This window comes from Eurosta solidaginis, chromosome 1 (assembly GCF_040869045.1).
Source record: "Eurosta solidaginis isolate ZX-2024a chromosome 1, ASM4086904v1, whole genome shotgun sequence".
In the NCBI taxonomy this organism is placed as follows: domain Eukaryota; kingdom Metazoa; phylum Arthropoda; class Insecta; order Diptera; family Tephritidae; genus Eurosta; species Eurosta solidaginis.
Window position 1 is genome coordinate 52,683,528 of NC_090319.1, and position 23,290 is coordinate 52,706,817.

At 37.1% G+C, this 23,290-nt stretch overlaps 1 protein-coding gene across 21 annotated transcripts in view; it reads left to right on the top strand.

Moving 5' to 3' along the window:
• cic (Putative transcription factor capicua) overlaps nucleotides 1-23,290 on the top strand; it is a 227,748-nt gene that overhangs the window by 150,764 nt on the left and 53,694 nt on the right. For 16 of the 21 annotated variants that reach the window (XM_067789532.1, XM_067789583.1, XM_067789605.1 and 13 more), the window contains 3 exons: nucleotides 13,968-15,268; nucleotides 17,644-18,205; nucleotides 18,282-18,422. In XM_067789532.1, coding sequence (XP_067645633.1) covers nucleotides 14,184-15,268; nucleotides 17,644-18,205; nucleotides 18,282-18,422 — 1,788 coding nt within the window. In that variant the 5' untranslated portion in view covers nucleotides 13,968-14,183. Of the gene's footprint in view, nucleotides 1-1,026; nucleotides 1,238-1,637; nucleotides 1,682-6,603; nucleotides 6,887-13,665; nucleotides 13,905-13,967; nucleotides 15,269-17,643; nucleotides 18,206-18,281; nucleotides 18,423-23,290 lie in introns of those variants that run through there. The other 5 variants (XM_067789663.1, XM_067789684.1, XM_067789654.1 and 2 more) reach the window with 5 other exon arrangements.

A 23,290-nucleotide genomic window follows, 5' to 3' on the forward strand; every position in this document is an offset into this window, starting at 1 on the left:
TTGCCTTTTTGATACTTGTTTTCATTATAAAATTTATTAAAATTTTTTCTACTTTTAACAAAAATATAAAAAAATAAAAAGTAAAAATAACTGTTAAAATTTGTAAACAAATTTTTGTTGCTATTTTATGTGTGCATACCTACAGCAGGGAACAGCGAAATAGCAGTGACATTTTTTTTTAGTTAAATTCTTTTCTCTTATTTTCGATATTTTACGAAAAAACTTCTATGAATTTTGTTACTGTAACTATGCAAACCAATATCAAAAACGTTTTCGAAACAGTGTTAAAATTCGAGAAAATTTTACCCAAATTTCGAACTTTTTTTTGGAGTTTTGTGATTTTTTTAATATGCAGGTTATGAAGCCCACAAGTTATAGGTCTGAGAAAGTTTGCGTTGATTTTTCAAATTTTGAAAAAGTTAAAGACAGTCGAGAAAATTTTACCCAAATTTCGATCTTTTTTTTTAGAGTTTTGTGAATTTGTTTTGATTACGCAGCTTTGTAGCCCAATCAATTTTAGTACATTGATTTTTCAAAATTTTTTTCCGAAAGGTGTTTTAGATTTACTTCTATATTTTCACACTTTGTATGAATAAGAATTTAAAATACTTTTCGGAAAAAATTCAAAAGCCAATGCAATTTTTGAGAAACCTACAACTTGTACTTTGTAAGACTAAACATTGATTGGGCTACAAACTGCATACTCAAAAAAATTCAAAAAAACTCAAATAAAAATTTTGAAATATTCGTAACATTTTCTCGAATTTTCAAATTTTTTCGAAAACGTTTTTGAGTTGCGTTTGTATAGTTTCAATTACAAAATTAATAGAAGTTTTTCCTCAAAATAAAAAAATAAAAATTTAATTGAGGTTACTTGGAAATACAAAAAATTGACACTGCTATCTTTCTGTTCGCTGCTGTATATGTATTTGTTTTTAGATGCTCTTTTCTTTTTCCTTAGTCAATCATATAGTGTTTTCTTCACCACTTGTATAAATCAGATTCCATCAGTTTAGATCGAACAGTCATAAACCGAACAACTTTCCAGTTAATTATTTATTATTTTTATCTTTTTTCTACGGGTTGAATAGCTTCAAAGTGGCTTTTATAAATTTTGCGTTAGTTTTCAAGAACAAAGAAGCAAAGCAAACGTGTAAAAAAATAATAATAAATAGTGTAATAAATCAAAATCAAAGCGTGATACAACAACATTTATCGGTTTTGTAATTAACGCAACGTAAGATTTTCAGTCAATGATAGAAAGTGCTTGTGAAACAAATTCTGAAAAATCTATGGTGCAAGAACACAGTGTGCATTTTTTATTTATAAATTTTTTTTACCGATCGCTCTTGGTTTCGAATGGCATTTGTTTCTGTTGTTGTTATCGTTGTAGCGATAAGGACACTCCCCGAAGGCCTTGGGGAGTGTTATCGATGTAGATGGTCCTTTGCCGGATGCAGATCCGGTACGATCCGGTACCACTGATAACTATGAACTCTTCATTGAGTTACAGATTTGTGGTACTAAAAAAGTGATGACATGTAAAACAAAACTTGATTTGCCGAACCAAAAGCTTATTTCCAGATTAGCAGTGTTGAATCTCTTGGTGCTCTGAATTTAGTGCATCTGAAAAGATAGCACCGGTTTAATAATTCTGAGGGACAGCCAAGATCTGTATGCGGTAAAACCGAAAGACGTGAATAAATTTGGGTTATGTTAAAGCGCTTGTTTGCAGTTAAGCTTTAATAAAGACGAAAGTTAGAATAGGTTGAACAGGCTGAATGATTCCATAGTGTTACCAGAAATTTGTGTACCGACTAAACTGAAAACCCCCATCAAAAACCAGGACATATGTATGTAATAAAATAACTCCATCCTATTTGCAAATACTAGAAGCTTTTTAGGACCTATGCTACTTGCTGTTTCTAGAACTGATAGCTACGCCACTCCTAATAGCTAGTGCCTTAGCGTTGCGAGCGTGCTCCATCGTTTTCTTTTCTTTCGTTTTCTTTGTCGATCATTTGCAGCTCTCACCTTCTTTTAATTTCGCGATGCGCTATTTTTAGCTAGTTCATCCGCTTTTTTATTCCCATATGTCCTGGGACGCAATATAGATGTATGTCTACACTCTAACACACGTTTAGATGTTGTGCTATAATCTCTCGTAACCTTAGTTGCTGCTTGTCTGTCAATTGCAAAAATTGACGCGGCTGCATTTTATATTCCTCCAATGTTTCTACTGCCTCTTGAAAAATACTACAGTGACATGGCAGCTTGTAGGTCTGTTTATTTCCGGCCCTACTCTTTCAATTACTTTTGGAGCCATCGGTATATACGTGTATCGCCTCGTTTGCCATTTTAGGGTACTTGTGCCAACCATCCACCTCTATCGTGGAAACCCATCGAGCCGAAGGTAGGGAATTAGGTAGTCATTGCGTTCAATATTTGATGACTCTATACTTCTATGGCCGATTTGGCGAACATACCGGATCTATAACCGGCAAAGAATCATCAGCATCCATAACACTTCCGAAAACCATCGGGGAGTGTCTTCATCGTTAATACAACAACAACAGCAGCAATACGGCTATGCCCTGAATGTTGACAAAGCTTCGTAATGTGGGCTCAGACTTGGGCTCTCCATCGTTCTTACTAACTTAATCACAGGTAGGCGGAATAAACACCTTGATTCCGTCGAGAGAGGAATTGGGAGATGGACCCAACTGTAACACTTGATCAGTTAACTGGCTCACGAATGGTTCGAATTTAAAAAGGATGCTTGGTCACGGGGTTTTCTGTCAGCTCTGAGCTTGATTTTGGAGGGATTGGTAGCGGTCGACTAAGGCCAAAAGCTATGTGCCAGAAATGGCTTTCGAAGCGTAAAAATCATTTGTTGTAGAAGCGGCTTAAAACTATACCTACAGCGCCAGCGTAGCAAACAGTATCTGGATTGACTGCAAATAATGATTTGATGTGACCATGCCTAATTTTCTAGCCATCCCACCCCACCTCTCATACTTTAAAGAACTTGTTGAAATTGCCAATTGAGTTGGAGAAGCTGTCTAGCTACAAAGCTTTGTATTGCGCTCAACAACTTCTCGAATCCCTCCTCGTTATCTTGTCGACGAACGGTCTACGGGCAATGCCGTGTCTTCCTGTCTGCGTATCGTCGTAGCATAAAACTTTACCTAAAACCAATTAAGTAAATTTTTAAATGAGTGTCAACTGAATATGAGTTCTATGCATTTTTACGACGAGAACTTTCATACAATTTCAGCATTTTTTCTTAGTTACTTTTTGCTCGTTCTTCTCTTTTGGACCACTTATTCCATCTCTTTGGCGCGTAACTCTTGCATTATTTTTATCCTGGTCTCGATGTTTTGTCTATGTACCTTCGATTTAGTTTTAGTTTGTTGAGCCAAATATGTCAACGCTATAACCTACCAGCCGCTTGCCAGCTAGTCTTTGCGTGTTACACCCCAGCCACACCAAACCATCAGTTTCTTCGTCTGCTGCAGTTAATGCAGTCTGCTTGGCGCTTTGGTATTCATAGCCTCGACTTTGACGAGCTCACGCCAAGAACTTGGCATGCAATGGCACGATTAAGCACGAACATCAATGAGAGTTGTGTGAGGTGTCTGTACTGGAATGATTGTTGGTGTAATAATGTTGAATGGCTGGCTGGCACATGGATGGAAAAGTTTAGTTGTTATATGCATAGCAGAAAAAGAATTGAATAAAGAATACTAAATAGTCGGTTAGCTTGGCAGCTCCACTCCTTCGTAGCATATCCATTTCCTATTCACATTATCAACTTTTCGATTCACTCACAAAACCAGAGCAAACAGTCGTCATCTCATCCAGGCAGTCCTAAGTCAAGTAGGATAGCACCATTGCCACGTTCACCTCAAATCTTATTTACCATTTTCAGCTTTTATCTATTTCTACTGCGCACAGTGTCTAATTTTGTGGTGTCATGAGACAGAAGAAAGGGTAATTTTTGTTTATGATTCCAAATAATCTTCCAGTGATATCAACTTCAAATTAGTTAGTGGATCAGGTACAACGGTATTATTCAATCAATCAGAGGGATATTGACACCAAGCTGACGTACTCTCATTATACTCAGCTGAGCAGAGGTCACAGAGTATATTAGCTTTGTTCGCATAACGGTAATCCGTAACGGCATAAACTAATCGAGATAGATATAGACTTCTATATATCAAAATGATCTGGGCGAAAAAAGAAATTCATTTAGCCATGTCCGTCCGTCCGTCCGTAAACACGATAACTTGAGTAAATTTTGAGGTATAATTCATTAAAGGACAGCTAAAGCGATGAAACTTGGTAGGTGCGCTGACCTTATGACGCAAAATAGAAAATTAGTAAAATTTTGGACAATGGGCGTGGCACCGCCCACTTTTAAAAGAAGGTAATTTAAAAGTTTTGCAAGCTGTAATTTGGCAGTCGTTGAAGATATCATGATGAAATTTGGCAGGCACGTTACTACTATTACTATATATGTGCTAAATAAAAATTAGCAAAACCGGATGACGAACACGCCCACTTTAAAAAAAAAAAGATTTTAATTCAATGTTTACAGTATATAAGTAAATTATGTCAACATTCAACTCCAGTAATGATATGGTGCAACAAAATACAAAAACAAAAGAAAATTTAAAAATGTTCGGTTACACCCGAACTTAGCCTTCCTTACTTGTTTTGTTCTTACAGTTTCTTTGCTGGTTGGATTAACCATAATCATCCTTAATTTAACTACTTAAACACTGCCTGACAATCGAGTTTCAGCATTTTTTTTGAAGTGTTAAAACTGAAATATAAAATTTCCCAAAAAAGGGAAATTTTATTTTACTTCCAGATATTGTTTAAAAATATTGAAATAAACTTAATATTTTAAATTTGCATAGAAAATATAAATTTCCCTGAAGGGAATTTTTTCTACCACAATGTTTAAGTTATTATAAAAACGGGAGCACAAGCTCTCTGCATAAAATTTATTCTTTAGTATGTTCTTAGAAGACTATTGCTTGCACAATTTTTGGGAGACATTTTAAAAATCGCTCCTTTAGTATTCCAGATTCAAGCTCAATTTATTCGAAACCATTTCATGTGCTGATGTTGGATCTTCATCTTCGTTGAATTTGGCCGGAGCCTTAGTAAAACCAGGAAAATATATTTACAGATATTCCATATGCAATTTGGTACTCAATAAATCTTTGCGGTAGCTTAAGTTAACGCTAAAAGTCGAAGATAATCTTGTGACATATTTTAGCTAAAAGGAAAAAACTATGTAAACAATTACCCAAAAGGGGAAATTCTAGTTTACTCAATATATTGTTTGCATTTACATAAAAAACTAAAAATCGAACGAATATCTTAAATCTACACCTTAAACTACTTTAAACTTCATGCAAGGTTCATAAAATGCCTTGCGAGAAATTTTTCGTTTAGTATGCTCCTCTCACTATCATTTTACTGCGAATTGTAGCAAACGTTCGGAGCGTCTGTAAATATGCTGAAAACTAGGTATATTCGCTTCATATGCCATTTAGTACTCATTTATTCAAAATATTATTTCAATTTATGACGAAAATTCATATTAATCAACTTTTTTAAACGCAATCCGTAGCAAATTAATATTTCCGTTGATTTCAAAGTGATAAACAAAAATATAAAAAATTTCCCAAAAAAGGGGAAATTTTTGTTTGCGCAGGATATTGCTCCCATTTGCTTAAAAATACTGCTTATCGCGCTTTATTATAAATTTTCCGTAAAAAAATACAAATTTCCCTATAGGTAAATTTTGCGAAACGCATTTAAAGGGTTTATTTTTCAATATTTAAGAAATGCTCTCGAAAAAAGTGCAAACTTTTCAGTACTTTTAATTTCTTAGTAATACAAGTACTTATTATTACACATGTATATTCTCTTATTTACTTAACGATTAATTTGTATTCCCTTCATCAAGATTGAACACTATGCATTGACTAATTTTAATACATTGTCTTCGTATTCTTTCATATTCGTAATAATCTATGTTGACTTCGTTCAATACAAAAGTTGTTGCTGTATATCTTAGATGAGTGCAGACTTTTAGGGATATAGCGGTGGAGTAAATACATTAAACAAAAAAGCATTGCAAAAGTGCATAGCTTTTTCTCATCGCTGTGTTTGATTTTGTAAAGACGAATGAACGAACCAACGAACTTACAAACGGAAAGGATACTGTTAAATGTGTTAGGCCTAACCGGTGGTAATGACTGCTGTGATATACCACCACGCCTACCAAACACGCCCAGCAACGGAAATACATGCTTATTGAAGTGCTTTGCAATCGAGCAGCGGCGCATACATGGTGAGTCCGTCTGACGGAGTGCAACAGGAGTGTAGTGCTAACAAAAACACATAAAAAATGAGAAACGAGCTTACGTATGTACAAGTGCTTGTAGAATATGAGAATTGTGCAAAAAACAAAATGCAAAAATATTCATTGATTTCTGATTCGTAACATTCGCGCTCTTCTCTGGCTATTTTAGTTAGTTAGCAAACATTAAGGCAAATACACGGTGACTTCCGATTGTTGACATGACGTGTTTGATTTTTCACGAGATAAAATCGTTTGCTTTGATTTGTGTTGGCTGATGGGCTCTTAAAGTGGGTGACAAGTGAAGCAGACAAACAAGCAAAATTTGTAGTAAAATTTAAAAGACTGCATTTTATTTTTGCTTTATTTTAGTTAATTGTGAACTGAACTTTAGCTAAAACGATTTCGTATTGATCTGTGTAGACCTTTGCTTGCGGGCCGGGGTGAATCCAGGGACGTGCGTGTAATTGCTTACATTGTCAGAAGAAGAAAAAAGGAGAGGTAAGGGTAAAGAAGCAGAAACAAAAGGATTGTGAATAAAAAGAAGTAGAATTGTGATTAGGATGATGGCTGTGATGTTGATGAATATGATTAAATGTTGATGAAAAGCATGACAGAAAGAACAGCAACGGTAGAAAAAGAAAAGTTAAAAGAATTGGTGTAACACAGGGTGCTATTAAAAAACTTAATTTTCAAAATGGTAATGTTTTTTCACCATAGGAATTTCGCCCCCAAAATAATGAAAATTTTAATAAATGCTATTTAAAATGAGCGAAATCTGATGACAACTACACCCACTTTTTATATATATAACATTTTGAAAACACCAAAAACCTAATTATTTGGCAAATAATACACTTAGAATGCTGAAATTTGATCTATGTACTGTTAGTGAAGCTCTTGATAAAAATTTGAAGCAATTTTGGAAAATGGGCTTGGCACCCCCCACTCAATTTTACAAATTTTATTAATCATAAATCAAAAAGCGTTAAACCTATCATAAAACAATTCGGCAGAGAGGTTGCCTTTACTATAAGGAATGCTTCGAAAAAATTTACGAAATCGGTTAAGAACCACCCCCACTTTTATAAATAAAAAAATGTAAGGCGCAATAACCTCCGAAGAGATCTAAGGCCGAGCTGCTCTTCCAATTTGCGTCGTGCTCCTCTTGATTTTCCCTACAAATTGGCCAGACGGAACCTACATGTTTTATGCCGACTCCGAACGGCATCTGCAAGGCAGATGAGTTTTCACTGAGAGCTTTTCATGGCACAAATACACTCGGAGCGCTTGCCAAACGCTGCCGAAGGGCGACCCCGCTTAGAAAAATTGTCTTCTAATTGAAAAACCTTATTTCTAAAATTTTGATGTTGCTTTGCCCGGGGTTCGAACCCAGGGCATACGGTGTGGTAGGCGGAGCACGCTACCATCACACCACGGTGGCCGCCACTTTTATATAAAAGATATATAAAAGGGTCGTGGACGAGTAAAATAAGCTATATCTTTGAAAAGGGTTTTATATCAATAGTATTTCTTTTCCCAAGTGGAGTTATGACAAGAAATGGGAAAAAATTTAAATTTTTGAAAAGGGGCGTGGCACCACCCTTTTTATAACTAAGCATTTTTCCATTATTCAGGAGCCGCAACTCGAAGAAAAATTAACGGATCGTAATAAGATTGGGTATACCTAATAGCAGGAAGTATTTCTACAAAAAATGGATGAGATCGGTTAAGGACCATGCCCACATTTATTTAAAAGGATCGTAGACCAATACAACAAGTAAGGAAGGCTAAGTTCGGGTGTAACCGAACATTACACATTCCGCTGGCAAATTACAGCTTGCAAAACTTTTAAATTACCAAAATTTTACTAATTTTCTATTATGCGTCATAAGGTCAACCCACCTACCAAGTTTCATCGCTTTATCCGTCTTTGGTAATGAATTATCGCACTTTTTCGGTTTTTCTAAATTTTCGATTTCGAAAAAGTGGGCGTGGTTATAGTCCGATTTCGTTCATTTTAAATAGCTATCTGAGATGGGTACCCAGGAACTTAAAAACCAAATTTCATTAAGATACCTCAAAATTTACTCAAGTTATCGTGTTTACGGGCAGACGGACGGACGGTCGGACGGACATGTCTAAATGAATGACTTTGTTTGCCTAGATCATTTTAATATATAGAAGTCTATATCTTCTCGATTAGTTTATGCCGTTACGGGGTACCTCTATGCGAACAAAATTAATATACTCTGTGAGCTCTGCTCAGCTGAGTATAAAAAGAGCTTAATATCAATGGTAATTTACTTTCTAAATGGAATTATAACAAAAAGTTAGAAAATATGTATTAAAATATTTGAAAATGGGCGTAACACTGCCCCTTTTTGACTACCCAATTTTCTATGTTTCGGGAGCCATAACTCGAAGAAAAATTAACATATCGTAGTAAAGTTGGGGTACATACTTTCTTTATAGCAGCTTATATATTTGCTGAAGACTGAAAAGAATTTTCAATTGACTATCCACCAATATCACTCGATTTTTGTATCAAGCTTTCAATGCGTCCCAGCCTAATTGGAAGATTTCATCAGTAAGCGGGTATTGGTTGATCATCTGTAATGGACCTCTTGTCTTTTGCCGCAGTTGGTATATTTTTCGCACCAGAGCTAGTCTTGGACGATTTCCGTAGACTGCCGTGAACATATCTATGAGTCCCACCCAATCTTCGTATCTCCCGTGAATCAGCTGATTGGACCTTGAAAGTGCGGCTTCAGGCCCAGTAAACCTACCATCGACCAATCTGTCATGCCACAATTCTTGGAAAAACCCCGACGAAAAAAGAATTGACACACATCACCTGTTTGTCGATTTTAAAGCCGCCTTTGACAGCACGAAAATAAGCTGCATGTACACCATTAGCTCAGTTATAATTGGGAAATTAAACGAAGTTTCAGATAGTGTGACCCCTATCGTGGCATTTCTTTTATGTGATGCTGGAGAAAGTTATACAAGCTGCAGAACTTAACCGCTCGCCAAACTGAAAAAAGAAGTGGAAAAAAATTTGACTCCTACCTCCAAGTGATCATTGAAGAAAGATTATTGCTTTATGGCCCAAACCATTAGGCTATAGAAAGTAATAGACCATGAAACCACAAAGATGGAAAAAGTAAAGCCGTTAATTGTGGAGCACGCTAACACTCCACCACTCCGGTAGGAGTATAAGCTTAAGTGTAAAACCCAGCATATAAACTTGTCTGCGTAAGCATAAAGCTTAACTTAACAAGTAAGGACGGGACTGTCCTCGGCTGTGCCGAAGACTTCATACCTTTCATGAATGGGGCTGAACAATAATCTTATCCCATTCGTAATCTCCGAATAATCGGATGTATAAGATAAGAAATATATAGTGAACAGATCTACATACCTAAACGATTTTTAAGATAAATATAAAATAAACCAGTAAGGAAGGTTAAGTTCGGGTGTAACCGAACATTACATACTCAGTTGAGAGCTATGGTGACAACATAAGGGAAAATAGCCATGTAGGAAAATGAACCGAGGGAAACCCTGGAATGTGTTTGTATGACATGTGTATCAAATGAAAGGCATTAAAGAGTATTTTATGAGGGAGTGGGCCATAGTTCTATAGGTGGACGCCATTTAGGGATATCGCCATAAAGGTGGATCAGGGTTGACTCTAGAATTTGTTTGTACAATATGGGTATCAAAAGAAAGGTGTTAATGAGTATTTTAAAAGGGAGTGATCCTTATTTCCATAGGTGGACGCCGTTTCGAGATATCGCCATAAAGGTGGACCAGGGGTGACCCTAGAATATGTTTGTACAATATGGGTATCAAACGAAAGGTGTTAATGAGTATTTTAAAAGGGAGTGATCCTTATTTCCATAGGTGGACGCCGTTTCGAGATATCGCCATAAAGGTGGGCCAGGGGTGACTCTAGAATTTTTTTGTACGATATGGGTATCAAATGAAAGGTGTTAATGAGTATTTTAAAAAGGAGTGTACCTTAGTTCTATATGTGGACGCCTTTTCGAGATATCGCCATAAACGTGGACCAGGGGTGATTCTGGAATGTGTTTGTACGATACGGGTATCAAATTAAAGGTATTAATGAGGGTTTTAAAAGGGAGTGGCCCTTAGTTGTATATGTGAAGGCGTTTTCGAGATATCGACCAAAATGTAGACCAGGGTGATCCAGAACTTCATCTGTCGGGTACCGCTAATTTATTTATATATGTAATACCACGAACAGTATTCCTTCCAAGATTCCAAGGGCTTTTGATTTCGCCCTGCAAAACTTTTTCATTTTCTTCTACTTAATATGGTAGGTGTCACACCCATTTTACCAAGTTTTTTTCTAAAGTTATATTTTGCGTCAATAGACCAATACAATTACCATGTTTCATCCCTTTTTTCGTATTTGGTATATAATTATGGCATTTTTTCATTTTTCGTGATTTTCGATATCGAAAAAGTGGGCGTGGTCATAGTCGGATTTCGGCCATTTTTACACCAATACAAAGTGAGTTCAGATAAGTACGTGAACTGAGTTTAGTAAAGATATATCGATTTTTGCTCAAGTTATCGTGTTAAAGGCCGAGCGGAAGGACAGACGGACGACTGTGTATAAAAAATGGGCGCGGCTTCAACCGATTTCGCCCTTTTTTACAGAAAACAGTTATCGTTCTAGAATCTAAGCCTTTACCAAATTTCACAAGGATTGGTAAATTTTTGTTCGACTTATGGCATTAAAAGTATCCTAGACAAATTAAATGAAAAAGGGCGGAGCCACGCCCATTTTGAAATTTTCTTTTATTTTTGTATTTTGTTGCACCATATCATTACTGGAGTTGAATGTTGGCATAATTTACTTATATACTGTAAAGATATTAACTTTTCTTTTAAAATTTTAATTTAAAAAAAAAATTTTTTTAAAAGTGGGCGTGGTCGTTCTCCGATTTTGCTAATTTTTAGTAAGCAGTCATAGAGTAATAAGAGTAACGTTCCTGCCAAATTTCATCATGATATCTTCAACGACTGCCAAATAACAGCTTGCAAAACTTCTAAATTACCTTCTTTTAAAAGTGGGCGGTGCCACGCCCATTGTCCAAAATTTTACCAATTTTCTATTCTGCGTCATAAGTTCAACAAACTTACCAAGTTTCATCGCTTAATGTGTATTTGGTAATGAATTATCGCACTTTTTCGATTTTTCGAAATTTTCGATATCGAAAAAGTGGGCGTGGTTATAGTCCGATATCATTCATTTTAAATAGCGATCTGAGATGAGTGCCCAAAAACCTACATACCAAATTTCATCAAGATACCTCAAAATTTACTCAAGTTATCGTGTTAACGGACGGACGGACGGACGGACTTGGCTCAATCGAATTTTTTTTCGATACTGATGATTTTGATATATGGAAGTCTATATCTATCTCGATTCCTTTATACCTGTACAACCATCCGTTATCCAATCAAAGTTAATATACTCTGTGAGCTCTGCTCAACTGAGTATAAAAATAGGTAGGTACTTTGTGTGAGGATGCAAAGTTTCAGGTTTTTTGTGGTCTGCGTGTAAAAACTATGACTACGAATCACGTATTTCAACAATATATGACATAAACGTAACTATTTGATGAAATTTTATGAATTTTGAAGCTTCTAGCCGTAAAAAAGGGGCAAAAAAATACAGTTTATATGGGGTATATAATATATGTACCACCGATCTCTATGATTTTTTCAGACAACAATATATGCTATATACGTAAGCATTCGTTGAAATTTGAAGCCTCTAGCTCTTAAAATAGGGCAGCAATTACGAAAAGTTTCTTATCTGAACAATCGGTTGTGGGGGCTATATACTATATATACACGACCGATCTCATTAATTTTTTCAGGCAACAATATGTGCAATATACGAAATTGTATGGTGAAGTTTGAAGCTTCAATCTGTTAAATTGAGTAAGATATTACAAAAATCCTCTTTTTCTGAAAAATCGGTTGTATGGAGGATATATGCTATAGTGGTCCGATCCGGCCGGTTCCGACAAATGTCTAATCGGACACCCAAATACACCCGCTCACCAAATTTTATCAAGATATCTCAAAAATTGAGGGACTAGTTTGCATACAAACAGATAGACGGACAGACGGACATGGCTAAATCAACTCAGCTCTTCAACCTGATTATTTCGGTATACTTAATGGTGGTCTATCTATTTTCCTTTAAGGACTTACAATTTTAGGTTTCGTGACGAAATTAATATACGATTTCATTTTCATGAAAGGTATAAAAATGTAAGCTTAACAACGTGCAAGCGTAAATACGTAAGATCGCATTATCGCAAAAGCTTATTAACCTTACAGCGCTTTATCGTACTAGAGTGTTGGTGTAAATGTATTCTTCAGCATAAGCGTTAAGAGTAAAATATAGTTATATTTGTAGTCGTAAATGTATAGGCGTATAAGCTAAAATGTTACTAGAGCGTAACGGAAAATAATTTGGTACGTGAAAGCGTTAAAACATTAGCGGAAATAAGATATTAGCCAAAGGCTAAATATGTATTATAACAACAGCGTAAATACGTGCTAGGGTAAGAGCGTATATGCATATTAGCGCAGCGTAAAAGCGTGTTAGCGTAACTGCGTGCAGGCATACATAAGTGCGTATTGTAACGAATTTAGGGAAATTACGCTTATTTGAAACCTTCTGCCAAATCACTCCAATATTCTGTATTGTAAAATGGTCTTTATTAGACTACTTCGGGAGTAGTACAACTATACTTCACAATTATGCCTCACTTCGCAACTGATGGCGTGTTTAAATCAAACTGATTACAGACTGCTCAGCTTGCGCTGCTTTTATACTCTCCGTTGCTTCATTCGCATATTTCTGCTAAAGTCTAGACGTTTCGCCTTCTAGAACTGCTGTATCTCCTGCTTAGTAATTGAGCTACATATATGCGTGTGTATGTGTGAGTAACAATTTCGGCTGATGACCACATGTATGTGTGTGAAATATCTCTTTGATGCCTTGTATGTATGTGTATAAATGATGATTGATGTAATCATGTATACAAGTGTGTCTTGCTTCATGTTTTTGTTGTTGCGTGATTATTTACTAACAGCCTAGTGATGTCAACATTCGCCACAGTATTCTAGTTAAAGAGTGAAAAATTATAGTCATACTCTTATTCGCAATCATAGACACAGTCGTAGCCCTAGACATACATATATATATATAATTATTGTCGTAGTCGCAGTCGTTAAAGTTAAGACATAACCTAGAAACACATAAGCGTAACAGCTTAAGCGCATTAGCGTGTCTGCTGAAATTGGATGCTTGCGTTTGCAGAATAATGTGAAGACTCCTTTCCAGATTCTTTTTAAAAATTGCTAGGAGAGCAACGTCCAATAAGCAATTTTATATACCTACAGTTGCGAACACAAATATAGCAATGGCAATTTATATCAAAATTTCGTCAGCTGTACATATGTATGTACTTTCACTAATATATAAATATGTAATTACGAAAATTTATCTTTCTTATATTTTCAGATGCTGCCAAATTGAATTGTAATAAAGTTTAACCACAGTATTCGAAATCGCATTTTGAAGTTCGTTTCGACACCCCGACCAAATCAAATATTGCGATTCTCCAAACTGGGACGCACTGCATAGCTGGCAGCTACGACGAACAGGCCGCAAGGCGCATTTGTCACACCCAATGCGGCTGCCAAAGTGTAAATCAATGTTGCGCGCAACAACAAAAAAATGGTTAAGGCGGTCACAGGCCGAGCAACAGCAACAACGGCTGCATTATACGTAGCAAAACAACAATTACACCACCAACTACAACAAGATAGGCCAAACAACGGCAAAACATTTCAAGTACAACTCCAAATACAAGATAAGTTTTTCACACACCAACAACAACAAAGTCCAATTAAAGAGCGTGCTGAGCAGCAGCTTGTTGCTGGCGCAGACGAGGAGCCGAGCGAGAAAAGGTTTGCTGTTGCAGCGACGAGCAAAATGGTAATACCATCGTCGTCGACAGCAACAGCAACAGCAGCAGCAACACAAATAACAACAACCACCTTAGTGTCAACGTGTGGAACAGCAACAACAACAGCAACAAATAATGGTAACGGCACAAACGCTGCCGGTCAGCAACAGCAACAAAATGCTTTTAACCAACAGCAACAGTTACAGCAACAACAACAATCACACACTCCCGCTTGCTACCAACAGTCGGCGCCGCGTCAACATCCCAAGAAACGCAAATTCGATCCAGCCGAGCTGGATCGGCAGCAAACCTCACCGCAGCCGCAGCAACAACAACAAAATGATGGTAGCGCAACAACGGAGGCAACGAACGATACATTTGACACAACGTGGCATGATCGAAATATGCTTTTGACGGCGAAAAGCGTGAATAGTAGCAATAACAACAACAATAGCGGCAATTCTCCGTTGAGCTTAAGAAATGGCAACGTTGCTGCAACAACAATGACCGCAAATATTATTGCTAGTTCAGGTGCTGTGAATCGTTCGTCATGGACAACAACAACAACAACTACAACAAGTAGTGCAACAGATCTCGCGCCATCAACAGAAATGCCCTATACAGCTATTCGTTCATCAGCGCCGCAGCAACAACAACAGCACCATTCACCGGCGCAATCGGTGACTCTAAGTCCAATTACGGCAACAACGACGACGACATTAGCTGCGGGTGTTTTAGTTGGCGCAGGCGCCAACAATAATTGCAATACTAGTGGTGGAATAAATATTATGACGGCAGCTGGGCGTGGAGCCACCTCACTGGAGAGTCCAGAGAAGCGAGTTATTATAACAAGGTAAATTTTATTTATGTTCTGTGAAATTAACAGTGGTTAGGTTAGGTTGGCTGACATTTGCCTAGTTTAGATACCAATCGCTTTTTTTGTTACCACATTCGCTAACTGTGAAAGTTTCTTCAATTATTTAGCGAAAAACGTTACGAATAAGACAGACGTTGTTGGAAGTTTCTTCCGAAGGGTCTATTAAATCCCGGCCGACATATTGACTTCTCGTCCTCGGAAAGGCTAAATAACTTGACACAGTTAAGGGATAGAGTTTGGACTCCCATAGCGTCAGTCTCAGCTAACAGTCCAATCACTGTATATAATCAGACCAATTCTAAATATTCTCGCGGATTTTTTTATTCCCGCGGAAAAATTCCTCCAATTCTGTTCTCCTAGGGAGAACAATAATTGGGGAATAGGAATTTCGAATTTTCGAAGTCAGCTGTTTTGTCAATTGAAATTTCGTTGCACATTTCTTATTTTGTTTAAAAAATTGAAAAGTTTAATTATTGTTGCAAATTTGTTGGAAATTAAGAAATAAAATATAAACAATGCACAGTATTTATTGCATTTCATGTGGTATTCACTGAAATGAGTAATGAATTGGTGCCACAGCAACATCAACAGCGGAACATAAGAAGAAGACGGCCGCATAACACAAATCTGCCGGAGTTGCCTGCTTTCATTCAGCAAAGCAATTTTCTGGCGGCCAAGTTGAGATGAATTCGTCCTTCGTTCCTTCGTCATATGCCAAAATCTAATTAAGCCTTATTAAAAAATCCTTGCGCAATTTCTGGATGGCTGCATCAAATATGTATACCAAGAGCTCTACCGTTGCTTATGATATACTTTTCGACTTAAAATAAAGAATATTGTGGTTGTAGTTGTTGTTGAATTAACAGTGAGAATATTGTGGTAGAATGTTCATAGATATTTTGGCACAAATTTGTACAAATAAGTGTTTTCTTAAAAGAACCAATTTCCTTTAACTATTTTGATGTATCCCCTTTAATTTAACTAGTGAAAAAACTCCTATGAAATGGCAGAGAAATCTCCCTCTCCCTCACATTCATAATATATACTTTTCTCCCATAACCGGTTTCCGCTTTTTCGAACATTGTTCAGAATAGGAGGAAAGGGAGAAGTGAAAAAACTCACAAGGAATTTTTATTTAGAATACGAGGAATGGGAGAAGGGAAAAAACTCGCACGGAATTTTGGTTTAGAATTGGGCTGAATATATATATATATATAAATATATATATATATCCACCGAACGCTCAGAATCAATAACTGGCTAAAAAAAACTCGCGACGACTTCTTCTCGTAGCCATAAAGTCGTTTGTGAAGTTTTGTCGATGTTACTGGTTTATTGCCGGATATTGCTCTGGTACGTTCCGGAAAATGTCACCATCGCGGTAATAGCCCGACCCTTCCGTGATTAACTTAGGGTCGCCAGAGCTTCGCCTTGAGTAGACTGAAAATTGGGTCGGAGAAGCTATGAATTTGGATACACAATCCCTCCTGCCCATAGCACCTGGCAAGGTATGATGTCAGCAAGTGACGAGTGGAATTCCAACGCCGTTCTCATCACCTGCCCAGACCAAGAGATCAGCGTTGCAGTTGCCACAAGCGTCCTTATGACCTTGCACTCCGATAATTTTTTTTATCAAAAATACTTCGATACAACAGAGAATGAGGTCAAGCAATCCCTGACAGTCACACAGTGGCAGAGCTTAGTGTTTTGATAGCGGCCCAAAAATCTGAATAAATATTCATCATCATTAATTGGTGTTTAACAGCCTTCGGCTATCTCCATCTGCGAGCTCCAAGGGAAGTCAAGTCTTCCTCCACCTGCCTTCCGGAAAAACGGCGGTGTCGATTGAAATACTTTCTTGGCCGGAGCATGTTCATTCATTCGCATAACATGCCTAGCCAACGAAGCCTTTGGGGTTTTATTGGTTGTGCTATCATAATGTCAGCGTAAAGCTCGTACACCTTATTATACCTCACACGCAGGTACATAAATGTTCCGGAGAGCTTTTCTCTTGATATCAAGTCATTCCTTTGTCATATATCTAATGTCTTTAATTTACCGAATTCCACATATTGGATTCTCTAAGTCAAAAAGGTATTTGTATAGGTTCGCGATAACCATAGGAAAGGTTTTATGAACCCATCTTGAGGGAAGCTCCGTAAATTTGTTAATTTTATCGGTAGTATCGAAAAAGCCTCCATGTCTCGTCCCGCAACTAATTAACCGATATCACTCATTGCAACAATTTTCAAATTATTACCGTTGATCCTGCGAATTCTTTTATTACAATTTGTCATTTCATGCCAGATATTTAATTAGTTAGATTTTGTGCTTCTTCTTTTCTTTTGCAGCACACAACCGTCGAGTAGTTACAAGCTTCAGAATGCTATGACTGTTAGCTTAAGCAGCAACAACAGCAATAGTCGCACTCACACACCGACTAGCAATAATGTGACGCCACAACAACAGCAACAGCAACGCTTCGTCTACCAACAACATCTGCAACAACAACAGCAATCACTTGTTGTCATGCAGCAGCACCAGCAACAACAACAGCCACCACAAACAGCATCAGCTAATTTAGATCTCAGCGAATGGTCAAATACGCGCGTATTAGCCAAATTGAATAATTTTTATGCATCGGGTATTATACGCCAAACGACATCGCACAACGGTAATAGCAGCACTAATACTACTGCGGATACCGCACCTACTTCCAACTCCAACTCAGCCTGCGCTTCATCCAGTGGCAGACCACAGCCACCACCACCACAACCGCAACAGCAGCCGCCGCCGCCGAATTCACTTTTTGTAGAATTCGATCCGCCAGAAAATTGTACACAACTTTATACCGACGTATTGGGTAATGGGCGTTTCAATGTGATATTGGACGCTAGTCCACCATTAGCTGATGTAAGTTGCCTATTGACCTAGTTAATGGCCTATCTTTTATTCTCTTTTAACGGTCTATCCCTGTTTATTCTTACAGATTAATTTGGATACGCGTGTGTGTGTGCGCAGTCAAATTGAAGGACGTGCGGGTTATGTTTTTGTGGAAGGCTTTGTTGCGGAAATTAATACACATACAAAACAATTTACAGTCCAAATTAATACGGACTCAACGCCAGTTGTAAGTTATTCGCTAAATAATATCATTTAGTCAATTTAAGTTAAGGAAAAAAATTACCTTGAAAAGGGCACAACACTGAAAGCGATTTATTCCCAAACTAAATTCATTCCAATATATATTCGGTCAGCGTGCCTGCCGCAAAATATGTCTTAAAACCCGGTACCGGAGTGTACCTGGTAAATATCCAACAAAAGGCTGCCCTTATCCGCAATACTTACCTTACCTTCGAGAAGTGTTTTCGTAAATTCCTTCCTATGATAAGTGAACTCATGTCACTTTCCGGCATTTCGCTAGGGGCAGGGCAAACCGGGCTACGGATGGATCCCACAAAACGGAGCTTGTCCTGCTTATTCTCTCTCAATGTCACCACATTAAATATCCCTTCCAAAGCCCAATGTGTTACTTAATTGGCGCTTAACCGTTAAAACGGCTATGGCGGTCCAATCGCTTTTAATTGGGCAAACTTACGTCAATTGGTCACACCAAGGGAATTTAAATCTTTTTCCACCTGGTCCTTCCAGCGAAATTCCTCTTCTTCCATAGGCGGGTTCCGATAAGACTATTTTTTAAGAGCATCATCTTTTAGCATAGGCGCTGTGTTTTAATTCGCTGGACTATGCTGATGTCTGCATAAAGCTCGTACAGCCCAACAATAAATCTTCCTCGCCCCTCGCCTTCGCCGACGCGTAGTAGCCAACAAATTTTTCGAAGAGCTTTTCTCTCGAACACTCCCAGATCCGCCTAATGTGATATTAGCCGTGTTTTTTAACACGCGCGTATACGTTTCGTTTGCGCGTGTAAAAAAACGCCTATCTTCGCTTAGATAATGCTTAGGAGACCCATCTAGCGGCTGTGGTTAAATAACTAGCTACAGCAACAGGGTGTACCGAAAAGCGGAGACGCAACGCTCTGATGGCCATAGGGTATAACATATAGCTGAATCAGTTGCGATGAATTGTGGACACCATAGAATACATAGAAATAGTGTAGAGGGTGAAACAAAGACACATATTTCAGTTACATCTGAGTATAATGCGTATTGAAATTTAGTAGGACAAAATTTATGCGCAGCAATTTCAGAGGTGTATTTATAGTTTGTCTCTTAGCAGTCAATATAAAGTTTAAGCGTAAACGGATATACGCGTGTTAAAAAACACGGCTATTGTCATGGTTCATGCTTCTGCACCATAAAGCACGAAGTGTACGGTAAATGACTTGTAGAGCATGATTTTCGTTTGCCGAGAGAGGAGATTACTTATCAATTGCCGACCTAGTCCAAAGTAGTATTTATTGGCTAAAGTTATTTTTCGCTAAATTTCAGTAAGTATGACGTCTAATTCTCCGCTCAAAACTAAGCTAGAAAAGGAATGTTGTGGAAAGATCAAAAAAGAGAGGATTGAACATGTGGAAACCAACCGACTACGAGCAGGCAACAATAACATTGCAATATGGCCATAAAACGATTTCAAAACTGGCCTAACGTTAATTCTTGATTCCAGGTACAGAACAAAATGTATCCTTCAAGAGAAGAACCGGAGACAGTGACATTTCAGTCGACACAGACGACTGAAAAATAGAAAGTAAAACTAGGCCTAGGCTTTACTCAAAGCATCTATGTGTAGATAAGTTTCTTCGACAGAGGTCTATGAGATATAGAGAGTCTATAGACCGCTCTATCACAGTACAGGCTTTGAGACCAATGTAACGATGTTTGCTGATAGCCATATTTTCTTTAAAACTTTAAAATTCAACTGATAAATGCGGATGTAGTACGGAGCTGTAGAACCTTGCCGGCGTACATAGTTCATCTATATACATATCTCGTTTTGCCGAATTGGTGGAAATGTGGAAAGTTCCTAGGTTCGCGATACTCAACCTAGGCCAACCTAACAAAACATCCTTTAAATACACTCTTAGTTTACATAATTCAAAGTTAACATATTCCAATACCTTTACAATCCTTTGTTAATCTTCCCGATATTATATTCGTCTCAAAAATTTGGATTTTTATACTCAGCTGATCAGAGCTCACAGAGTATATTAATTTTGTTCACATAACGGTACCCTGTAATGGCATAACCTAATCGAGCTAGATATAGACTTCTATATATCAAAATGATGTGAGCGAAAAAAGAAATTAATTTAGCCATGTCCATCCGTCCGTCCCTAAACACGATAACTTGAGAAAATTTTGAGGTATCTTAATGAAATTTGGTATGTACGTTCCTGGGCACTCATCTCAGATCGCTATTTAAAATGAACGAAATCGGACTATAACCACGCTCACTTTTTCGATATCGAAAATTTCGAAAAACCGAAAAACTGCGATAATTCATTACCAAGGACGGATAAAGCGATGAAACTTGGTAGGTGGGTTGACCTTATGACGCAGAATAGAAAATTAGTAAAATTTTGGACAATGGGCATGGCACCGCCCACTTTTAAAAGAAGGTAATTTTTGCAAGCTGTAATTTGGCAGACGTTGAAGATATCATGGACGTTACTCCTATTACATTATATGTGTGCTAAATAAAAATTAGCAAAATCGGATAACGAACACGCCCACTTTTTAAAAAAAAATATTTTTAAAAGTAAAATTTTAACAAAAAATTTAACATATTTACAGTATATAAGTAAATTATGTCAACATGCAACTCCAGTAATGATATGGTGCAACAAAATAAAAAAATAAAACAAAATTTCAAAATGGGCGTGACCCCGTCCTTTTTCATTTAATTTGTCTAGAATACTGTTAATGACATAAGTTGAACAAAAATTTACCAATCCTTGTGAAATTTGGTAAGGTCATAGCTTCTTTAACGATAACTGTTTTCTGTGAAAATGGGTGAAATCGGTCGAAGACACGCCCAGTTTTTATACACAGGCGACCGTCTGTCCTTCCGCTCGGCCGTTAGCACGATAACTTGAGCAAAAATCTATATATCTTTACTAAACTTAGTTCACGTACTTATCTGAACTACTTTATCTTAGTATAAAAAATGGCCGAAATATCGATATTGAAAATTACGAAAAATTAAAAAATGCCATAATTCTATACCAAATACGAAAAAAGGGATGGAACATGGTAATAGGATTGGTTTATTGACGCAAAATATAACGTTTGTATGGTAGGTATCACCCATATTAAGTAGAAGAAAATGAGAAAGTTCTGCAGGGCGAAATCCAAAGCCCTTGGAATCATTACAGGAATACTGTTCGTGGTATTACATATATAAATAAATTAGCTGTACCGGACAGATGATATTCTGGGTCACCCTGGTCCGATATCTCTAAAACGCCTTCACATATACAACTAAGGTTTACTCCCTTTTAAGACCCTCATTAATACTTTAATTTGATACCCATATCGTACAAACACATTTTAGAGCCACCCCTGGTCCACCTCTATGGCGATATCTCGAAAAGGGGTCCACCTATAGAACTAACGCCCACTCCCTTTTAAAATACTAATTAACATCTTTCATTTGATTCCCATATCGTACAAAGAAATTCTAGAGTCACCCCTGGTCCACCTTTAAGGCGATATCTCGAAAAGCGTCCACCTATAGAACTACGCCCACGCCCTTTTAAAATACTCATTAACACCTTTCATTTGATACCCATATCGTACAAACAAATTCTAGAGTCACCCCTGGTCCACCTTTATGGCGATATCCCTAAATGGCGTCCACCTATAGAACTATGGCCCACTCCCTCTTTAAATACTATTTAATACCTTCCATTTGATACACATGTCATACAAACACATTCCAGGGTTACCTTAGGTTCATTTTCCTACATGGTGATTTTCTCTTATTTTGTCTCCAAAGCTTTCAGCTGAGTATGTAATGCCTTCCTTACTTGTTTCTTATGAAACAAATGACTATGGTATTCCTAGTTATAATTTTTTTTTTTTTTTTTTTCAAATACAAATGACTCGTCTACTGCTGGTGGTGTTGGAGTTTTTATACGTGATTTTTGCGAGTATGTGGTCAAGCGCTGATGTAATAAAAATTTCATTGCAAATATGCAATGTACCTTTCACTTTTGTATGTCTGTATAGATTTCACTCACTATCTTTTTAAAATTATTCCATGAGGAATTCTCTCTGTTTTTAAGTAGAGAAAAAGCATCAAATATTGTTATATTAGGCGATTTTGATTTAATGAGCACCCATTTTATGCTAGGCAACTATCTTGCGCTCCTAGCAGAACGTGGTTTATATTCCTTCATTCATGAGGTTACTAGGCCAGAATCAGGGACCTGTATGGACCATGTTTATAGTAGATTTAGTAATATTGAAGATAATATGCATGCTGGTATAAAACTTGACTTTGGACAGTGGTCGGTTTTATATGGAGTTGGTGGCCAAAAATACTTCCAGTAGAGATATCAACGTGAAACTTTGGTCACGGCTTTACAAATATTTCAGAAATATTTTTTCATAAAATTGGTGGTTCATACCGACCCACTTTCAACGCATGCATACAAAAGTGAGTAGTTGTGGGGGGAAAAGTGGTAAGATGTGTCTATCGCAAATGCAATGTTTAATAGGATTAAATAAAGAAATTAAAGTTATTAAATCTTTGCATACATAACAATAACAAACACACACAAAAGTTCACATTTGCATATTGTCGACTGAATAAAATAATGTCGTATGTTACATGTGAGCACATATAACATACAACAATAATTTATCAGGGTGACGCTATCAGAAAACTGTCGCAAAGCATAGTTAGTGGCAGAAAGTGGCAGAAATGGCATTCCCTCTGCTCTTTGATTGAGCATCTAATGTCATTATCTGTTTTCTTATTTGTATTTTTATTTCGTACTCTCAAAATTATAAATATTTACCAGAAAATAAT